This window comes from Aythya marila (genome assembly GCF_965140915.1).
Source record: "Aythya marila genome assembly, chromosome: 2".
NCBI lineage: Eukaryota > Metazoa > Chordata > Aves > Anseriformes > Anatidae > Aythya > Aythya marila.
Genome location: NC_139043.1, coordinates 209820 through 230302, shown reverse-complemented (window position 1 = coordinate 230302; position 20483 = coordinate 209820). Strand labels below are relative to the sequence as shown.

Here is a 20483-nt window from a genome sequence, read left to right as displayed (position 1 = left end):
TGGGGGCTGCAAGGCTGTTTCTCACTCCTCGCTCTCCCAGCTGCTGTTGTGCAGCAGTTTTTTCCCTTTCTCTGCTTTCCCAGGGGCAAACAACATTGCTCATTGGCCCAGCTCTGGGCAGCAGCGGGTCCCTTTGGAGCTGTCTGGAACTGTTCCTTACCTAACATGGGGCAGCTTCTGCTTTCTCCTCACAGAGGCCACCCCTGCAGCCCCCCACTACCAAAACCTTGCCATGTAAACCCAATACATTGCTCCATTGCCTAATAAGAATTCTCCAATCACGCCTGCTCTCTCATTCCAGTATTCCTATGCCCTCCTCAGAATTTACCACTCCCAGAGAATTCAGTCTAAGATTATAACCTGCATTTATTATTGCCACCATGGTCCTTGAGTACACAGATATGAAATGTGCTGATAGAGTCACTGCCAAGCCTTTACTAAGAATAAGCAACAGCAAAAGGAACAGCTGTAGCCTCAGGCAAGACTTCCAGACCTCATCATTCTCATAGCTACTTTGCAACCCTTTTCAACTCACCAACATCTTTTTAAAACCTAGAGAGCAGAACTAACGAAGACTTGCATTCATCGATTCTCATTTTAAATTCTGTCCTACCAGTCAGTCTTACCCTACTTACTTGTGTGCGGCTTGCTTTTTCTCCTTTACTACCTCTGTTAGCTTCCAGGTACCACACTATGACATACTCATTCAAGTGACCTTTCAGTGCATTCTAGACTTCTCTGCAAAGCTAACTTAAACAACATTTATATTAATCTGCATTATTTTCGTAGAAAACACTTTTTTCCCCCTCAATCTCCAATCATTGCTAAAAACACTGAAAAAAATAAATGTTCTGCAGTATCGACTGGAAACAGCTCCTCCTGTGACATTTGTCCTGTGGATGATACACGATGCTTCCACAGCAGCAGTCTACAACTTGGATGGTCCCTTTGGAAAAAGCAAGGGAATACTTTAATAGAATAGCTCAGGTCGGAAGGGACACCTTAAAGATCATCTGGTTCCAAACCCCCTGTTTATGGGCAGAGATTTTTTTGAGCAAAATTACTTTGCTCAAAAGGCCAGAGCCACGGACAGCATCTGAAAAAGTATAACTGCATTTTTGTCTTGTTCTTCAAATTCTCTGTCAATGTGTCCTGTTGGAATAGGTTATTGGATTACATGAACCTTTTGCATGACCAGTGCTGCCACACACGTGTCATAAGTAATGAAAATGATAGCTCGTGATCATAAGAAGGTATTTAGTTTGATTTGCTACTTTTTTAGTGCCTTCTCATTGTTTTAAAAATACATGAAGAAGTATTTTATTCAATAAATTATTCAAGCTGCTGTGGCAAAATGCAGTTTAAACAACAGCTTTTAAAAAAATTGTCAGGAACAACAACAAAGAAAAGTTAAACTAACTATAGCTGATTAGTCTTGTTTAGTTAAACCCGGAAGGAAGAAATAATTAGTTCATAGTCCAAAAATCCAGATTTAATAAGAGCCTCATATTAGATCCACAGAATTCAAGATGAAGGAAAAAAGATGCATCTAAGTTGCTCTGTTGTAGAGAACAAGTGCTGGTATTCTATAGATCTATGTTGACTCTCTAATTTCAAATCTTCAGAACCCTTTAAAGTTGTATTTGTTAACAAGAGGGAAAAAAAAAAAAAAAAAAAAAAAAAAGCATGTGTGGCTTGCTCCCCCTTCTGTCATTATCTGGAAAACCCAGTGTTCAATGTGTGAATTAGCAGTTTTCCCAGCTGCAAGAATCGTCGTACTCTGCTCTGTACAATTCCAGAGCCCAGTATTCACACCTTCATTTATACCACAAATTCTGGTCATAACAAGAGGACTTTGGTAATAGTAAAGAAACAAACCCTCACTTCATATGAGAGCCCTGCATCCTTACTCGTAAAGCTCAGTACTGGCTGATTTGCCCCAGCATGCCCCAATAACTACTACAGCTCACAAAACAAGACTGTTCTTCCCTCTTTATTGACTGATCAGGCAGATCTGTTAATTACACTGTTAAATAATAGTTAAAAACAAACCAAGGCCAGAGGAGTTTGAAGTGAAGTATCTAAACCGAAGCAGAAATTGGGAAGGAGGAGGCAGGGTAAGCTGGGCTGGGGTCTTCACTTCTGTATCACTGCAACTCAGACACCCTAACTGCCACGACCCCAGACCGTTAGATTCCAAGGCCTGGCTCAGATGGGACATCATCTAAATATGGAAATGGTTGCCCAAATGCAGCCAGATCAGGAGAGAAGAGATCTGTCCAGATACAGAGGTGCAAGGCAAGTCAAGGGAAAGCAGTATTGCAGCAATCCTAGAACACAGCCACAGAGATAGCAGCAGTCCCATTCCAGTCGGCAGGTGAGTGAGTCATGTTGGCCACTGTCAGTCTCCACAGAGAGCACCTGACCGACTGCTCTAGAGCTCACACATTGTGGGTCTTCTTGGTGAGCTGTGGATCTTCATCCACCAACTTTGACTTGAGATGTTCCTTATAGGCGAGGATGTCACCTTGCCACTTTGTGATTGTCTGCTTCTCACAGACCCAGATCTCCTGTGCAACCTAGAAGCAAATACACAAGGAAAGGAAGGTTTGTAGTGCAGCATTTTATAATCTTACCAAAAATATAAAATTAACCAAAATCTACTCTCTGAAGGAGAGAGAGTCTATTAAGCAAGGAGAGAGTCTATTGAGTTTTACATATTTGACTACCAAAGATATCTACAGTGAAATATCCCACCTGGTGTTTTCTGAATAATTTATACAGGATTTTAGAACTAACAGTCCTTGAACCCTCTACATTTATTTTTTTCGTTCATGGAATAAGAAATTCACTTCCTGCTAAGCTGGGAATCGGAAAAGGTAGTTCTTGACATGAACTACGCAGATATGCTGCACTGCATATCGCACAAAAATAAAATTGTATCTGAACTTGCAGACAAAGCTATAGTTGATAAATCAACACCTGATATTTCTGTGTATATGGAGTGACCTCCTTAACATGTAGAGATGGAGTGATAAAGAAAACTGCTAGAACTACTCCAGTATCATGTAAAACAATCTAGTTAAAGCATCCACATGTGTCATGATTTCCATTTAACTTACTCTTCATTTTTAGCACTTTTTTTTCTTTCACATGCCTACAATGTTTTCCAAGGTTAGGTAATTATTCCACATGAACATGGCAAGGGAATCATATGCAGTGATATTTCTCACTCACATATCTTTTCAGGATAAGGAACAGCTGAAAACAGTTGAAAACATCTTGCTTTAATTACTCAGTGTTGGAAAGTTGGTTTGCCAAAATTCACCACTCTTCTTACCTGCTGGATGAGTCTGAAGTCATGGCTGACAAGCATCATTCCTCCTTCAAATTCATTGATAGCATCTGCCAGAGCATCTATTGTTTCTATGTCCAAATGGTTGGTGGGTTCATCGAGGAAAAGCATGTGAGGATTCTGCCAGGCCAGCCATGCAAAGCACACGCGGCACTTCTGCCCATCAGAGAGGTTCCGAATGGGGCTCACCTGACAAACACAGACACTATTTGCAGCTCTGCAGGGTACCTTATAGCACCAGCTCCTAGATGCCACACTGACCACAAAATATTCACAGTTCAAACTGTGTTTGCTGCAGCTACATGACACAAGAGGACAAATGTAGGCTTACAACTAGACTAGGCTTCCTTTACCAGCAAAACAAGTGAATTCCAAAGGCTTCTGAAAAAGGGGTGTCCATAGCAAGATTCAGCTTGTGTTAGAGGTTCCAAAGGAAAGTTAATTGAGATCTGCCTAATGTTCATTGCATCCTGACAAAAGCCTAAACCTACTCTCAACTTCTTGAGTGACAAATGGAGAACAGTGTAAAAATCAAGGCTAACTGCAGTGATGATGACAACTCCCACCAAAATGTAAATACAGGAGGGTGGAGTGTTTAGTTAGAGCACCACTAGAGATTCAACGCTCATTTGCTTGAACCATGTGTTCCCCACACCCAGCTGAGAATATGTTCTGGCATTTCTGACTGGCATTCATCTCAGAAATAGAGATAAGCAACCTGGTTCAAGTTATAATTGAAATATAATTGAGGCTAGCACTATGCCATAACCCTTCTTCCTTCACCTGGGTTCCGAGGAGGTCACACATTTCAACCCATAAATTGCTGCAACGCAAAATAAGTTACTGTGAGCCATGAGTTATTTTTTCTCCAATTTTAAAGACAGAGATGGAAAAATCATTTAGATGCTGTGGTGCACCATGCTGCATTCTGCATCACACTGCCAGGTATCTGTAGAACAACAGAAAATGCAACAGCTCTACTTCCTTAATGCATAAAAAGAAAACTTCAACAGCTCATACTGACCTGCTGCTTCCCTGTCAGACCATATCTGCCAATGATTTTTCTCATCTCCTCCTTCTCCTTGATCTCTGGGTAGCATTTCATCATGTATTCCAAGGGTGAGAGGTCTAAGTCCAATTGCTCTTGCAAGTGCTAACAGAGAACAAAAGCCAGCTTCAGGCTGCGCATGCCACCCATCTCCCCCCTTATACCTCTCTGGTGCCAGCAAAGCAGCAGAATCCATGAGATGATAACCCCACCCCTGGCATGTTCACTGTGCTGAAACGTTATGGAAGCAGACTCCATTTCAGGAGCAGGAGTGCTGCTTCAGAATAGCGTGCTTGTCCAATATCAAGCATGGGACAACCATCTCTCCAGTAAAAGGTGAGAGGCTAAAAAAAAGGACCACAGCAAGCCACTTTTCAGGGCAAAAACATTGGCTAGAGTCCATTCTGCCAAAAGAACAGCTCCCTCCCCAAGCTCAAGGCATGGAAAACCAGCAGCAGGATGGGCCTTTAGAAGCAGAAATAGAGGGACAAGATTCCCCGTTCCTGTCAGTTTTTTTCCTCAGCATTTCATGTCCATGGTAGTTGCTGTAGGGAGTACCTGGTGGTATCTACCAATCTTTACATGTGAGTGCTTGCGGATCATCCCGTCTGTGGGCAGCAGCTACAAAGAAAAGACAGAAGTATTTCACCATAAAATCCCTTCTTTCACTGTATGCCAGCCCTCTGCATGTCTGAACATATAGCATGACAGCAAAAGCCCTATACTGCAGCAAAACTTCAGGATTTCCAAAGTCTGATAGGGGTGCTCTCACAAATAAATGCAGCTTCATTGAAGACTACTCGAAGAATAAAGGGACAGAACAGGTTAGACAATGCTGGGAGCATACCTCTCCTGTGAGCAGTTTCAGCAGTGTTGACTTTCCAGCTCCATTGGGTCCAACAAGAGCTACACGGGTATCCAGGTCAATCCCAAACTCCAAGTTATTATAGATCCATGGCTGCAAACCACATAAATTATGACATATTATGCCTTTCCATTACTACTTAGACTCCACATGCTGCACCTGTAAAGCTCTGTCTTCAGCAGACTCAGCATTAACACTGCCAAGAAATCTGATCCACCTGATTAGAAAACTTACCCAAAAGCCCCCATTACAAGGCAGAGGATACAAGTAAACTCCATACAACCCATGCACACTCGCTATACTCACCCCGTCCTTGGTGTATTTGAAGCTTACATTCTGCACCATGATGACAGGAGGGGGGATTTTTCCACAGGGAGGGAAATAGAATGACAAAGTCTGTCAACATAGAATATCCACTTGTTAGACACCCTGGAGCACATACAGATCAATCCCTTTATTTCACGCCCTGTTCCCTCTGGCAACTCACTCACAGGTTTATCTGCTGGCTAATGATTCCCTATTTCTTTTCCTTTGAAGCAAATGGGTGCTTATACTTTTCAAATTATCAGGAGCTGCTCTGAGCATCCTCCCTGATCTTCTCCAACTTTCAGACATTTATTTCTGTGTCTACAAAATGGCCTTACTGGTATGACAAATCCCCTTCTCTCCATTGGAAGAAAAAAAAAAAAGTCTCCTCCTTCCACTCTTCAGCAATATCCTATATTCAGTACAGGAGTCTGGAAGGGAATCCTACTTTTGCTCTCAGCTGTGTCAGCCATTACTGCCATCGGCTAAAGTTCATTTTGCTTATCTGGCCCAACTTTCCTACACTGATCTCTAGATGCAATCCCACGTTTGATCTCACCTTATCGTTCACCACTCTCTCTGTCAATCCAGAAGCCATCATTTTTTGAAGGGTCTTCTCCTTGCTCTGAGCTTGCCTGGCCAGTTTTGCGCTACCATGACCAAATCGCGCAATGTAATTCTGCAACGAAATACAGAGTTAGCCAAAAGCCATGATACAAAGGCTAGAGGTGCATGGCTGCATAGGCAGGAAGATGTTCATGCAACTAGGCAGATACCTTCATGTGTGCAATCTGATCTTGTTCCCAGTGGAAACGCTTCATTTGGTTTTCTTCTAGTTCCAAACGAGTCTTTACATATTGATCATAATTTCCCTAGAGAGAGAGACCACAAAACATCAGACATGCCCCAGAGGAGAGTTCCTCCGTTTCTGTTAGTTGCACAAGACACCATTCACTCACTGTGTAGTACTTCAGTTTGCGGTTGTGCATGTGGATTATGTTGGTGCAGACACCATTCAAGAAGTCCTGGGAGTGGGATATCAGCACAAGGATCCGCTTGAACCTGTAGCACCACAAAACTTAATAGAGACCAAGCTAGGAAAAGAATTGCTTGTTGGCCCTGATGGTGACAAAGGATTTACATGCAACAGATCTCTCTTGTTTACAGCCAGATTAAGAACAAAAAGATAGAAGCCTTAGAGATGCTTCAGGAAATTTGCAGTAAAGCAGCAATGACCAGCTTTCTAAGACATCCTTCATCATAAGGCACTCTTCATCCATATTCATGAAGAGTCGAGAGCTGGCTACCTTTGTGGTGGATTACTACTGCTACTGATGCAGAACTCCATTGGTGTCACACTTCTAAGAAGTTTCAACTTTTGCTTCTCATTTTCACCTTTTTACAGCCTGCCATCTCTTAGGTTCTCTATCACAGGTTCCTTTCCAAGTTGGTAAAATGACTGGCTAAAGCCTCTTCCCAAAAAGAGAGGTTCAAATTACTTTCCTAAATCACCTGATATATAAAACAGACAAAAGGTTCAACTGACAGCTGAAAGAATAATCTCTGCAAATGAAAAGCCCTTCTCGTGCTTATACACAGTCCTTTTAACACACAACCCAAATAACCTAGACTTCACAGCTATTCCTAAATCTTTTGCCTTAAGCATTAACATTTTAACTTTGTTTAACAAAAAACAGTTGCATCCACATACTAGAACAAGATGAAACCAACAGACACAGACACTACAGTTGAAGAGAAAAACAATATGCAAAAAGCTGTGCTGGAGGCCAGGTCTAGAAAGTTTACACTAGTGGTACAGCACATGGTTCTGGTACATGCCTCCCAGGTCTGCTCCTGGCTTTCAGGAAGTAAGTTTAACCTGTACCAGTATTTCTCACTTTTTTCACTAAGGAAGAGACAGACTTATCTTGAATTCTTTACCCTTGCATCAAGAACCGTAACATTTAGCAGCAAGCACAAGGTATCATAGAATCATAGAAATATGAGATTGGAAAGGACCTACATGATCATCTAGTCTAACCGCCCTCCTATCACCAATACTACCCACTAAGCTACTAAAAATATGTAAGTACAATTAGTAATGCAGTATAGTTACATAGCCACAAGAACTACAGACAGTTACTCCTGTAGCACTTGCTCACGTGCTGACAAGATGTTCCAGCAGAAAACTACAACCTACGGAAGCTTCAAACTCCTTCATGCTTACGTTTTCAGCTCTTCTTCCAACCACACACAGGCATCCAAGTCAAGGTGGTTTGTGGGCTCATCTAGCAGCAGCATGAATGGACGAATGAAGAGGGCTCTAAAAGGAGAGGGGAGATGACAGCACAGGGTAAATGCAGGTACCCAAAGCCTCTCAGCTCTCCTCTGAGTTCTTAGAACTGTGTGTGTGGCTTTGCAGCATCAGGATCAGACAGGCATTTTCCCAGGAGGCAGCAGGCAGCATACCACTCACCTAGCAAGAGCCACCCTCATTCGCCAGCCACCACTAAAGTCCTTCAGCTTCTTCCTCTGCATGGCTGGTGTAAACCCCAGGCCGTGCAGGATACGTGAGGCCCGTGCTTCTGCCTTGTCAGCGTCCAGCTCCTCCAGACGTTCATACAACTCCATGAGTTTCTCACACTCCGCTGAAAAAGAGCCTGTCTGTCAGCACTTCTAACAGTAATTGGCTCTCAGCTGCACATCTGTACAGCTGAGATAGCTCATAGTCCATCTGCTTCATCACTAGTCAGCCCCATCCACTCCTATGACTTAGACGCTTCTTAAGAAGTCGCATTGGGTAATTTCATCTAAAGAAGTGGACTTTTCAACTAGTACCGGGCAGCTGGGAGAAAAAGTAATATGTAAAAACTCTGCCAAGGAACCCAGGTAAGACCCTTCCTTCAGTGGGAAGGGAAAGTGGAAGAAATGTCCCTTGTCCACAGGGACTCTGAAAAGCTTTACCATCCTCATGAGCCAGACGCTCTGCCTCTCGTTCTAACATGGCTCTCTCTGTATCCACCTCCATCACACATTGTAGAGGGGTCTTGTCACTGGGAGGCATCTCTCGGGTCAGGTGATAGATGTCAATGTGCTCTGGAATGGGCACTTCTCGTTTCCCAATAGCTGACAAAAGCATGGATTTCCCTGTGTGCAGACAGACACTCCACAATTATTTTTATTCAGTAAGATATGTCACAAAGAAACAGACAAAATGCAGTCAGATCCCACTGATTCCCTCGTTTTCCAACCCAAGAAAATCCTTAGGAATTTCTTGCCTATGAGGAATTAGAGACCTAGCAGAGCCATTGTAGTTCAGCCCTTACCCAGACTTAGGGAGGTGTACTTCTGCTGTGTACTTCCTGCTGTCTAACCAGGTCTAACATCTGTTACCAGGACACCAGACTCTACAGACTTCTAACACATGGGAACGTAATGAACTTATCACTAAAGAGCCTGATATGATCTCATCACTCTTACTAGCTTATCAATTACACCCATATTCTGCATCTCTCTATGTACATTACCAGCTTCTCCAGCAGTTAGACAGCTGTTTTCCCATTCAGACTAGATCTCCCTACTCTTCCATACTATGCATGTTCTCTGGCTGGTAGCATCATCACTGATTTTATTGACACTGTTAAACAAAGCCTCCATACAGGAATCAGAGGTTCACAGAGCCCAGGCATCCCACTCTAGTCTCCACAGAAAGTCTAAATGCTTAGTCCAAAGGCAGGATGCAACCCCATAGTCCTAGTAGCAACTGGTCTTGCTGGGTGGGGAGATGTGGGAGGTGAAACCATCATGTCTAACAGTCTTTTTTCTGGCTTCCAGCATTTACCACCCGAATGTGTCCAGCTTCTCAGCAGCACAGAACCTTCACCGAGCTCCAAGAAACCCGTCACTCTGTGCCCTACAGCTTACCAATTCCATTGAGTCCAATCAGGCCGTAGCGCCTCCCAGAATTCAGCTCAAGTTTTGTATCGCTCAGCAGCTCCTGGCCATGGAAGGTCAGCGAGAGGTTAATGATGTGCACATCAGTGCTGTTGGGATGGGAAGCCAGCACTCCTGTCACAGCACGGGCAGCAGCTTTCTTTAATTCAAAGTCCTCCATCTCCTTCGTAAGAGCATCCACCTCTATATGTAGAGACAGACCAGAAGGATTACTGAATTACAAACACACGAGAAGCCTATGGCGGGGGGGAGGGTTGGGACCAGATGATCTTTGAGGTCCCTTCCAACCCAGGCCGTTCTGATTCCATAAGCCCCTAAACCAATATAAGCAGGATGACAAAAACAACCAGTGTCTCTTTCTACAAAAATATCAAGGAAGCCTAGAGATGATGGCACTCAATTTTCAGCTCAGCAAATGGACATCAAATGGTCTAAGAGGAAGTTTCACCCGCTCTAAAAATAATAGCTGACCATTAAAACCCGGTGAGTAGCCAGAACAGCCAACCTGTTGTCCATGCACAGTAGGACTAACCCTCAATGCAGAAAGGGCTGGGGCAGGGGAAGGGCTTAAACACTTTTGGTTGCAAGTTTAAAGGCAGGGATGGCCTAAATAGAACTTGGGCAGGAAACAAGCAGCAGGTAAGATGTGAGAAAAGAAGCAGCAACGTTAGAAGAGGCCCTACCAGCTCCTAAGGTAACACGTCCATTTGTAGACTCCCTCTTCCTCTCCTCCTACAGCAAAAGCAAACATTTGCTGCCTTGCTAACGTCCCTCTTGCAGCCCTGAGTTACAGCCCGATTTCTACTGCTCCGCGAGGCCCTGCCTGCCAGCCGAAGAAGCAAACAGCGTTAGGGATCGTAGCAAGGCTCGGAGCAGAGACCCGGTGTTCAGGTCAGCAGGGGACACCGCCCGGCTGCCTCCATCGCACACAGCCCCTACAGACGGCAGGGCCGCAGCCGCTGCAGCGGGAGGGGAGCAGCCGGCACGGGGCGCGCCGCCCCCGCCGGGCCCCCCCCGCTCCCGGAGCGCTGCAAGTGCGGGTCCCGCGCCGCCGCCGCGCGGCCCGGGCTCCGCCAATCGGAGGGCGACATGCAAATGAGCCGGGGGAGCGGGCGGCGATTGGCCGGCTCGGGCCGGCAGCGGGCCGGGCGGGCGCAGAGACCCCGCCCGCGGCCGGCGGCACCGGGCGGGCACGGGGCGGGCGCGGGGCGGGCGCTGCCCGCGGGCACCGCCGGGGTCCCGCGGTCGGAGCGCGGCCGCGCAGCGCCCGTGCCGGCGGCACCAGCAGGCAGCAGGCTGGCGAGGTTCACGGGGGTGCCGGCACAACCTGGATCCCGGGGAAGCATCCTCCGGTGTGACCCCCGGCCTCGGGCTGCCCCGGATCCGGCACTCGGTGCCTCCTGAAGCACCGCGCTGCTGACACACCCTGAAGTCTTCGCTGTCTGGAGAAAAACTGGCGTGCCCGACAGTCCATGGGTCACCGGGCAGCTGAACCAAGGACACGAATAAACTCTACCAACGAGCTTTACCTTGCCTACTTCCCTCAGGGGGGTTAGGCTCTGCAAACCAGGTGCACCCCAGAAAAACAGCTGAGCTGAAGTTCATAACAACAGCATTATTTTTAGTTAAGAAACCAGACCCTACAGTAGTGTCTGCAGAACAAAAAAAAAAAAAAAAAAAAAGAAAAAAAAAAAAGCGGCTCTGGACATCAAATACCAGATCAGGACAGTATCAGCTTGGGAAGGAAATGATGCCACCAGCACCCTCTGCCTTCAATCAGCAACCTCAAGACAGAACCTAGGGAACACTTCAGCCACACACTGCACAAAGCCACCGCACAGCTCACAGGTGTCCTGCTGGCTCTAAAGGGAGGGAGCAGCCCTGACAGCAGACCCCGCAGCGGGCCCGGCCCAGCACAGGAGCAAGCCCGCAGGGCACTCCCTGAGGAAGAACAAGCGCCGCGATTCACCAATTCACGGGCACGGACAGCCGCGTACGGCTGCTGCCCGCCAGCAGGCCCCGGCTGCACGGGGCACACAGACCGACCGGGCCGACCCCACGGGGCGCAGCGCCACGGGCCGGGCACCCCCCGGCGGCTGCGCTCGCGAGTCCCGGCGGGGCCGGGCAGCACCGCGCCGCGGCCGCCCCTCACCTGGCAGCGCCGTTCCGTTGGCCTCCGGGGGCCGGGCCTCCTGCGGCTCCGTCCCGGCATCGCCGTTCTCCTCCGGGGCGCGGCGGGGCCGCTGCCGGGCCTTGGCCGCCTCCTTCTTCTTGGCCGCCTTCTTCTTGGCCAGGTCCGAGGGCATGGCGAGGCGCAGGGGAGCGGCTGCGGGGGGACACGGGCCCGTTAGGCCGCGCCGATCCGGGCCGCCCCGCCCCACTTCTCCGCCCCGGCCCGGAGCACGCGGCGCCGCCGGGCCCGGCCGAGGGCCGCCCGCTGCGCTCTGGGCCGCCCGCCCCGCGCCTCCGCACCCCCCCGCCCGGCCCGGCCCGGCCCGCCCCGCCCTGCCCCGTTCCGTTCCGTTCCGCTCCCCCCCGCCCCCAGCCAGGCCCGGCCCCGCCGCCCGTACCGGCCGCTCGGCGCTTTCCTTCTGTCGCAACAGGACAGCTGCCACCGCGTGCGCACGCCCCGCCCCCCGGCGCAGCGGCCAATCGGAGCGCGAGACGTCACCCGCGCCGGGCGGCCGCGCCGCGCTGCGGAGGGGGGGGCCGCGCTCCCGCCCCCGGCCGGCCCCGCGCGCGCGGGCGGCTCCCGGGCACTGCGCGTCCCGGCGTGCACCGCGCCGCCCGCCCGGGCCCCGCCCCAGGCGCGCTACCATAGAGCCGGCGCGGACGGCGGGTAGAGCGGCCGCCGCGGCACCATAGAGGAAAGCGGAAGCGGAAGCGCGAAGGTGGCGATGAGGCGGCTGAGGTGGCAGCGGCGGGAGCGCGGCCGGGTGGCAGCCGCTGGCACGGAGCTCCGGGACGGGCCCGGCCCTGCCGCGGGCTCGCCCTGCCCGCCGCTGGGAGCGCCCCGCGGCCGCTGACCCGCGCGCACTGAGGCCGCTGCCCGCAGGCCCCGCCGCCCGCCCCGCGGCCCCGCGCCGGCGATGTCCCAGGGCCGCCGGAGCGGCTCCGTGAGCCCGTCCTGCCGGTAGCGGGCCGGGGGCCGCTCGCCGGGAGCGGACCGGAGCGGAGCGGACCCCCCGCGGCCGGGCACCGCCATGCGCCTGGCCGCGCTGCTGGCCGCGCTGCGGCCCGTGCTGCCGCTCGTGCTGGGCCTGTCCCTGGGCTGCAGCCTGAGCCTGCTGCGCGCCTCCTGGAGCCACGGCGGCGGCGAGGACCCGTGCCTGGGGGCGGCGGGCCGGGCCGGGCCCCCCGCCGGCGGAGCGCAACCGGAGGCGGAGGATGGGCGGCCGGGCCAGGGTCACGAGGACTTCAGGCCTAGGATTGTGCCGTACTACAGGGACCCCAACAAGCCTTACAAGAAAGTGCTCAGGTAAAATCAGCGCTTTTCTTCAGAGGAAAATAACTTCGTATGAATGGCGTTTGGAGCTCTACAGCTTCAAATCAGTTGGTTAAAAAACAAAAATATTGTAACAGCATGGGGTAGTGGCCTAGTTTACTATCTTGAAGGAGTGCAGAAATGAGTTTAAAAAATCTTAGACTGAGATACATGTGTCTAATATAATGTGTTAAATTACACTTAAAAACACATTAATCAATCTACCCATTAGAATTCTAAGCCATTAGTAATAACTTGTATCACTTGTTAGTAGTTACCTCTATTTTTTTTTTGACTTGCACAGTTTCCAGGATTGCAGAAGTAATGCAAGGCTGTAGGTTCCTTGAAGGAAGGAAGTGTTTTTTAAAAAACGTGACTTTTACTAGTGAGTCTGCTTTTAAAGCTCTCCTTTCAGGCTTAACTGTTCTCGCTATCAATAGATTCTAACAGATAAAGACTTATGCCAAGTGATGGAGCAGTTACAAAGGTAACTTAACTAATGAGGATGTTCTGACACTAGTGTACTTCAATTTTTATCCTTCCCTTACAGAACTCGCTACATCCAGACAGAATTGGGATTCCATGAGAGACTGTTTGTGGCAGTGCTGACTTCCAAGGCTACCCTCAATACGTTGGCAGTGGCAGTGAACAAGACTGTAGCCCATCACTTCCCACGCCTGCTGTATTTCACAGGGTTGCGCAGTGCCAAGGTGCCTCATGGCATGGTGCTTGTGGCCCATGGAGACGAGCGTCCTATCTGGCTGATGTACGAGACCATGTACTATATCCATCAGCACTTTGGTTCTGACTATGACTGGTTCTACATCATGCAGGATGACACCTATGCACAGGCTGAACAGGTCAAGGCTCTGGTGACACACCTAAGCATTAACCAAGATGTCTACCTGGGACGAGCAGAGGAGTTCATCGGGGGAGATGAGCAGGCCCGCTATTGCCACGGTGGCTTTGGCTACCTGCTGTCCCGCAGCCTGCTTCTGAAGCTCCACCCGCACCTGGACAGCTGCCGCAATGAGATCCTTAGTGTGCGCCCAGACGAGTGGCTGGGGCGTTGCATCATTGATTTCCTGGGTATCTCTTGTATTTCCCAGCTTCAGGTACTACCTCCCTCCCCAGCTTTTTGTGTTAGCTAAGTCTGACAGAACCCATGCTCTTGCTAGTCCCTGCTGCTCAGCAAAGGAACTCCTCTGTGAGCCCCCACTGGGTTAGGGGAGGAAAGGGCTGTCTGGTGTGGTGGCACAAGGGAGACACCCATAATGAAAGCTGAGAAGTTGGGGGAGAGAGCACATGCTTTGCTTTTTGGAGGGTGGATAAAGGGTGCATTGGTACTAAGAAGTAAACAGGCATGTAATTTATGGAGGTCGGGTATGGAGGGTAGCTGTTGTGTTCTTGTCTCTGGGTATTGCACTCGGCACAGAGAGAGAGGCGGATGCATGTCTCAGGTGACGGAAGGCTTTGCTGTGAACATTAGAGTTCCATGCCAATCTTCCTGGCTTTTGTTCACTTCAGGGTCAGCATTATCACACTTATGAATTGGCCAAAAATGCTGAGCCAGAAAAGGAGGAAGAAGAGGAGTTCCAAGCAGCTCTTGCTGTGCACCCTGTTTCTGACGTGACATTGATGTACCGGCTGCACAAGCACTTCAGCAGGATCCAGCTGGAGAGAGCCTACCAGGAGATCCAGGAACTCCAGGTATGTGGTGAGGGATATCTGTAAATAGTGCTCATCCAAGCAGGTTTCCTTTTCTTCCAACTCTGTCATAGAAGATTGTTTCTGTTTGTAGGTGGCTGTCAGCCAGACACAGGAGATAGTCCTGCATCTTAGAAGTAGCACTTCAGATACCATGCTGTCCAAAAGCTGGTGTGATGCTATCAGGATATGCTTCTAGGTGGTGATGCAGGTCTGGGTGGGAAGTGGACAGGACCTTCCTTGAGAAAGTGTCATTATGTGTTCTTTTTTGCACAGATGCAGATCAGGAATCTGACATCACTGACTCCTGCAGGTGAGGCAGGCTTGACGTGGCCTGTGGGGATTAATGCCCCATTTCTTCCAAAGACACGTTTTGAGGTAATCAGCTGGGACTACTTCACTGAGCAGTACCTCTTCTCCTGTCCTGATGGCTCTCCCAAGTGCGAGCTCTCTGGAGCCAGCAAAGCAGACGTCAGTGACATTATTGAGTCAGCACTTGAGCAACTTAACAGTCGCTACCAGCCCTCACTTCGCTTCAGCAAGCGGCAGTTGCTGAATGGCTACCGGCGTTTTGACCCCACACGGGGCATGGAGTATACCCTGGACCTACTGCTGGAGGCGGTGACCCAAAAGGGCCACAGTCACATTCTGGTCAAACGAGTGAGCTTGGTGCGGCCCTTAAGTAAGGTAGAAATTATTCCCATGCCATATGTAACAGAGGCCACGCGGGTGCAACTGGTGCTTCCATTGACAGTACAGGACTTGGATTTTGTGGCGAACTTCCTGGATATGTATGCTATGAACACACTGGACACACATGATAACGCCTTGCTGACTTTGCTTTTCATCTACCATCCGTACGATGCTCAGCGAGTCAGCCAAGTGGATGTATTTGCTGGAGTCAAGACCATGGTAGCAGAACTGGAGAAACGCTATGCAGAAGTTAAAATCCCCTGGATTAGTGTCAAAACTGAGGTACCATCGCAAGTGAAACTCATGGATATAGTCTCAAAGAAGCACCCTGTGGACACTCTGTTCTTCTTGGCCAGTGTCTGGACGGAAATCAACATGGAGTTCCTGAACCGGTGCCGAATGAATACTATCAGCAATTGGCAGGTCTTTTTCCCAGTGCATTTTCAGGAGTTCAACCCTGCACTGGTATACCGTGGTGAGCAGACTGCTTCCTCCAGCACCGACTTCCTGAGGGACGGGCACTTTGACAGACATTCCTTTGCTGAGGCCTGCTTTTACAACTCTGACTACATGACAGCCCGTACCAAGCTAGCAGCTGATATCCTGGACCGAGATGAGGTGCTGGAGGGCATGGAGGTATTTGATGTCTTCCTCCACTATTCTGGTTTGCACTTATTTCGGGCTGTGGAGCCAGGGCTAGTGCAGAAATATGCACTGAGGAGCTGCAATCCCCGGCTCAGTGAGGAGTTATACCACCGCTGTGTCCTCAGTAACTTGGAAGGGCTTGCATCACGCTCACATTTAGCCATGGCCCTCTTTGAGCAGGAACAGGCCAACAGTACTTGAGAGACTGGGAACATCAAGAGTTACTCAGCACCTTAACACTTGTCACTTTCCATCCCCTTCCTGGCCTAGCCGTGGGTGAAGGGCATGTGAGGTCAAGGGAGGAGGGAGGCTTTCCTAGCCTTGCTCTGCAGCACAGGCATGGGCTGTGGGGAGAGGCAGTTCTTGTGGGGTTTTATTTTTTTTGTGTGGACTCCTTTGTTTTGTTTTTGTTGTTTTACTGCTTTTTTTAATCAATAAAGATTTCTTTCCAAGCAGAGTGATATAGCTTTAAACTTTATAGGCTCTGGGATGAGGGATGGGAAAAAATGCTGTGGAGTTGATTTTAATTTAAGCTATGCAATTCTGACAAGCAGTGCAGATGGTGAATATGAGATGTGTACTGAAGCAAGGTTACCTTGGCTATGCTACCCTTGGTGCTGTTGTTCCACCCTATCATGTTTGCCTTCGTGCATTCATTTTCAAGGAGACAAACACAGTTTGTCTAGTTTGCTACTGGACAAAACTGTTCAGTGCATGTCTATTTTGTTATGTTTGCCTCCTGCAACTGCAGAACATTGATTTTGCTTTGTGATCTGGGAAGGTAAAGGAACCATCAAAGACTGTGAAAACAAGCAGCTGTAAAACTTCCTTGTTAGGAGTGGTTGCGTTCTTCCAACCACTGTTTTGCTGGTCCATTGTGATCCTAGCAGGAGAGGCATTTGGATTGCATGAGGAAATATTTAAAATGTTATGTGTTGAAGAATAGTGTAGATATTCTCTTACATATACTTAGATACTGGGAACCATGAGTAGTGTAGCATTAGCTCTGATCTGCATGCAGCACTCCAATCAGATCCTAGCTGTGGAACAGATTCTCCCATTTTGTCCATTAGAGCTATTAGAGGATTTTCATATAAGAAAACAACTCTGTCAGGAAGGATATTTGTATGAGAATTTATTTTACATGAAGTCAAGGCACACAGGTGGTGTAATTCTCAATATGAGAAGGTATTTCCAGGCTCTCCTGTCACAGTGAGCCATTAAGTTTTTTCTGTGGCTGAGGATTTTGTGCAGCACAACACAGGCCTGAAGGCTATGCTGGACTTGCAAGCACAGCACAGGTCTGCACCTACTCCAGGTAACTTACCTGGAAAGGAAAGGAAAATCATTTGAATGCAATTATTTAATTATTAAACAGATTACAGGTTCCCTCAGAGACCAGGAAGCACTTCAGCGCTGTACAGATGACAGAGCCCTAGCACAAGATGCTCAGAGAGGTTGTGAAGTCTCACTTCTTGCCAATCTTCAAAAGCCACCTAGATGCCCAGTGCAGCCTGCTCTGAGTGGCCCTGCTGGAGCAGGGGTTGGACCATTCTACCAACCTCAACCAATCTGTGAAGTTACAGAACAAATGAATCAAGTGAGTTCAGAATTGTTTGGCATATCAAATAAGAGCCAGTTGTTGGATTTGGGCGCTTCTTGTTAGGTCAAAGGGGGGGCAGCTCGTCACCCATTGTTGTTTGACCTTTTAATTGATGTTTTGCAAGCAAATGTAAGATCTCTATTGACAAAACCTGCATGTGGTATAAAAAATGTGTACTGTGGAAACAGGTATTAAGAAAGGGTAACACCAGAAAGTAGTGCGTAGCAGAGTAAGGTTATTCAAACAGATTTTGTCTTAAAACATTCAAATACAGTTGCATGCTTGGTGTAAATAAAGGCATACCACTTCCCCAGAAAGGATGTAACAAAAAGAAAAGTAAGTCTGAAAAGAATTTGTACTGATGGCAATTAGGTTGCCAATTGGCATTAATTTAACCAGGACACACTTTTTTAGGCTCTAAAATACGGCCTCTCTCAGCCCTGAAAAGTTTACTGTTTAAGATATGAAATAATGGATTTATACAGGTAGACAATCTTGAGGAAACAAGTGTTGTTGATTTGAGACAGCAATAACGCCCCTGAGAGATGCAGAGCTTTCTGAAATCTGAGAGATGCGGAACTTTCATTGCATAAAAGTTGTGAGGTGATCTGATTAGAGTGTACAAGTACATAAACTGACTAAAAATGCTGGATGCTAAAGAGATTTTTAATTGGGTGGGGTTAAGGGATAAGCACCAGAACCAACAGCTTTGAACTGAAACAAATAATTTCAGCTGAAAATAGGCATATGCTTATAGTGATGTGATTAACTAGTGAAATTACAAAGCAGTAGTTTTTCTAGTAAGTTAGAATTTGTCTGGTTTGTTACAGAGATCATTGGGGTCCCATATGAAGTGACCTGTCATACGTACAGGCAGAATTATTTGTCCTTCATGGGCTTAAATTTCATGACTAAATAGTGGATGAAAATTGCAAAAGAGAAATTGATCAAAGGCTATTAAGTACAAAGCCAACACCTCTGTCACAGTAGGTCTCTGAATCAAAAAATACTGTGAGCTAGGACAGCATGGCAGGAGCTACTGCTATAGGTCTGCCCTGTTTTATGGTCTTCTCTAGGCATTCATTATTAGCTACTGTCAGAAACAGAATAAATGAGTCAGAGGTACTTATGATTTGACCCTGCACCAACGTTTTATGTCATTATCTGAAAAGAAGCAACAGTCTTTTTCAAGGACGCTCTTTAGTTCACCCAGAGATGATGAACTGTATGAAGATCATGACATAGAATTCTTGGACTGTATTGGGGTCATGGACTGGTCAAGAAGACAAATCACTGTGAGTGTAAAATTCAACTTTGTAAAACTCAGAAAATGCATGCCCTCATTAGCTGTCTGTTGTGTCTGCAACTGTGCTTATTCTGTTGTGCTCCAGGTACATGTACTGTTGTGTATACTTCACTTTCTTCACGCTCCATGTACTTGAATATTCTTTCTTGTCTTCAGTTGCAGTAGGGGTAACTTGCTCCTCTGGATGTGCAAGACAGGCTTGCTTAACCCTTACCGTGTACATCAATCTTCTCCAAGACTCTGGAATATAAATAATGTGACCTTTCCAGGTAAGGAGGATGTGCAGCCCCCCTCATCTGGGCAACCTGCATGGTTTGCCACTCTACTCCCCTGCCTGTCCTAAGCAGCTCAGTTGTGTACATATAATCCCTAGAATGGCTGCAGACATCTCAGTCACAGCCAACAGCATTCTGAATTTTCCCACTGCAAAGTGGTTCACAGCTTGTTGCTGGCACTCTGGAATGTGTAAAAATAACCTGCAGGTGGTCTAGGCTGTTCCATAGGCAAGGTTTGGAGTTACTGTAGGTCAAAATCAGATGACCAGATACTGAGAACAATATAATCTCATCAACAGGTACATATTTCCCTATCAAAATCAAAGTATTCTTTCTCAGCACAGTCCTCTATTCTTTACTCCAGAATGAAGACTTATTTTCTGAGGAACTTGCTCTCTATTATTGAGCTTCGAGAATTACCTAGTCACATAGTTCATGAAACATACTTTCCAGTACTTCAAAACACAGCTGTGCTTGCTTGCTTAGTTTCCTGCTAGTGGTCCTGGCCTGAACCACCAAATGTTTCTTGCAACACCATCTCGGGGCCCTCATGAGTCATGTCCCTTAGGCAAAGGTAGTCACTCTCTCTTGCATTCCTGTATCAGATTATCTTTCCTGGATATACACGGCCCTTACATATCTTCTCAATATGCATTCTAAGCCTTTTCTTCCAGGATGCTCAAAGATGGCAGTTTCTGGACTACAGGTAATACAAAAAACTTTATATTTACTACTGTATTTCCAGTGCAAACAGCTGTGGCGAGAAGGCAGCTAACAGTGTTATTGGCTGCGTTAGGCAAAGTATCGCTACCAGGTCAAGAGAGGTGATCCTTCTTGGAAGTGGTGAGGCCACACCTGGAGGGCTGGGTCCAGTTCTGGGCCACCCCAGTACAAAAGAGACCTGGACACACTGGAGTCCAGTGTAGGGCCACAGAGATGCTGCAAGGCCTGGAGCCCCTCTGCTGTGAGGAAAAGCCAGGTGAGCTGGAACTGCTCAGCCTGGAGCAGAGGAGGCTCCGGGGATCCCAGCCATGGCCAGCAGCACCTGCAGGGACATGCTGAGAGGTCCAGCCTGGAACCCGGGAGGCTCCCCCTGCCCTAAGCAGCAGGGCCGTGCTGGGCGGGTGCCAGAGCCCTGGCCCAGGCTGCCCCCAGAGGGGCTGGGGGCTGCTCCCTGCACAGCTCCAGCAGCGCCTGCCCCTGGGGCTGGGCACCAGCTCCAGAGGGGACCCTGGAGGGCCC

The 20483-nt window shown here is 48.3% G+C and overlaps 2 protein-coding genes across 2 annotated transcripts; one reads left to right on the top strand and one right to left on the bottom strand.

Moving 5' to 3' along the window:
• Positions 1-1978: 1978 nt before the first annotated feature.
• LOC309875573 (ATP-binding cassette sub-family F member 2) lies at positions 1979-12254 on the bottom strand. The gene is made up of 15 exons (XM_082755135.1): positions 12099-12254; positions 11681-11854; positions 9499-9711; positions 8539-8721; positions 8051-8222; positions 7802-7897; positions 6534-6636; positions 6351-6446; positions 6134-6253; positions 5575-5664; positions 5251-5361; positions 4962-5024; positions 4380-4508; positions 3341-3544; positions 1979-2579 (listed from the first exon to the last, which is right to left on the bottom strand). Exons 2-15 carry the CDS (start codon positions 11832-11834, stop codon positions 2442-2444), a joined length of 1872 nt encoding a protein of 623 aa, XP_082611261.1. The 5' UTR covers positions 11835-11854; positions 12099-12254; the 3' UTR covers positions 1979-2441.
• Positions 12255-12376: 122 nt separating this feature from the next.
• On the top strand, positions 12377-16532 carry CHPF2 (chondroitin polymerizing factor 2). The gene is made up of 4 exons (XM_082755134.1): positions 12377-13006; positions 13563-14127; positions 14540-14722; positions 14996-16532. The coding sequence occupies exons 1-4, from the start codon at positions 12732-12734 to the stop codon at positions 16256-16258; spliced, it is 2286 nt and encodes a 761-aa protein (XP_082611260.1). The 5' UTR covers positions 12377-12731; the 3' UTR covers positions 16259-16532.
• The last annotated feature ends 3951 nt before the right edge of the window (positions 16533-20483 follow it).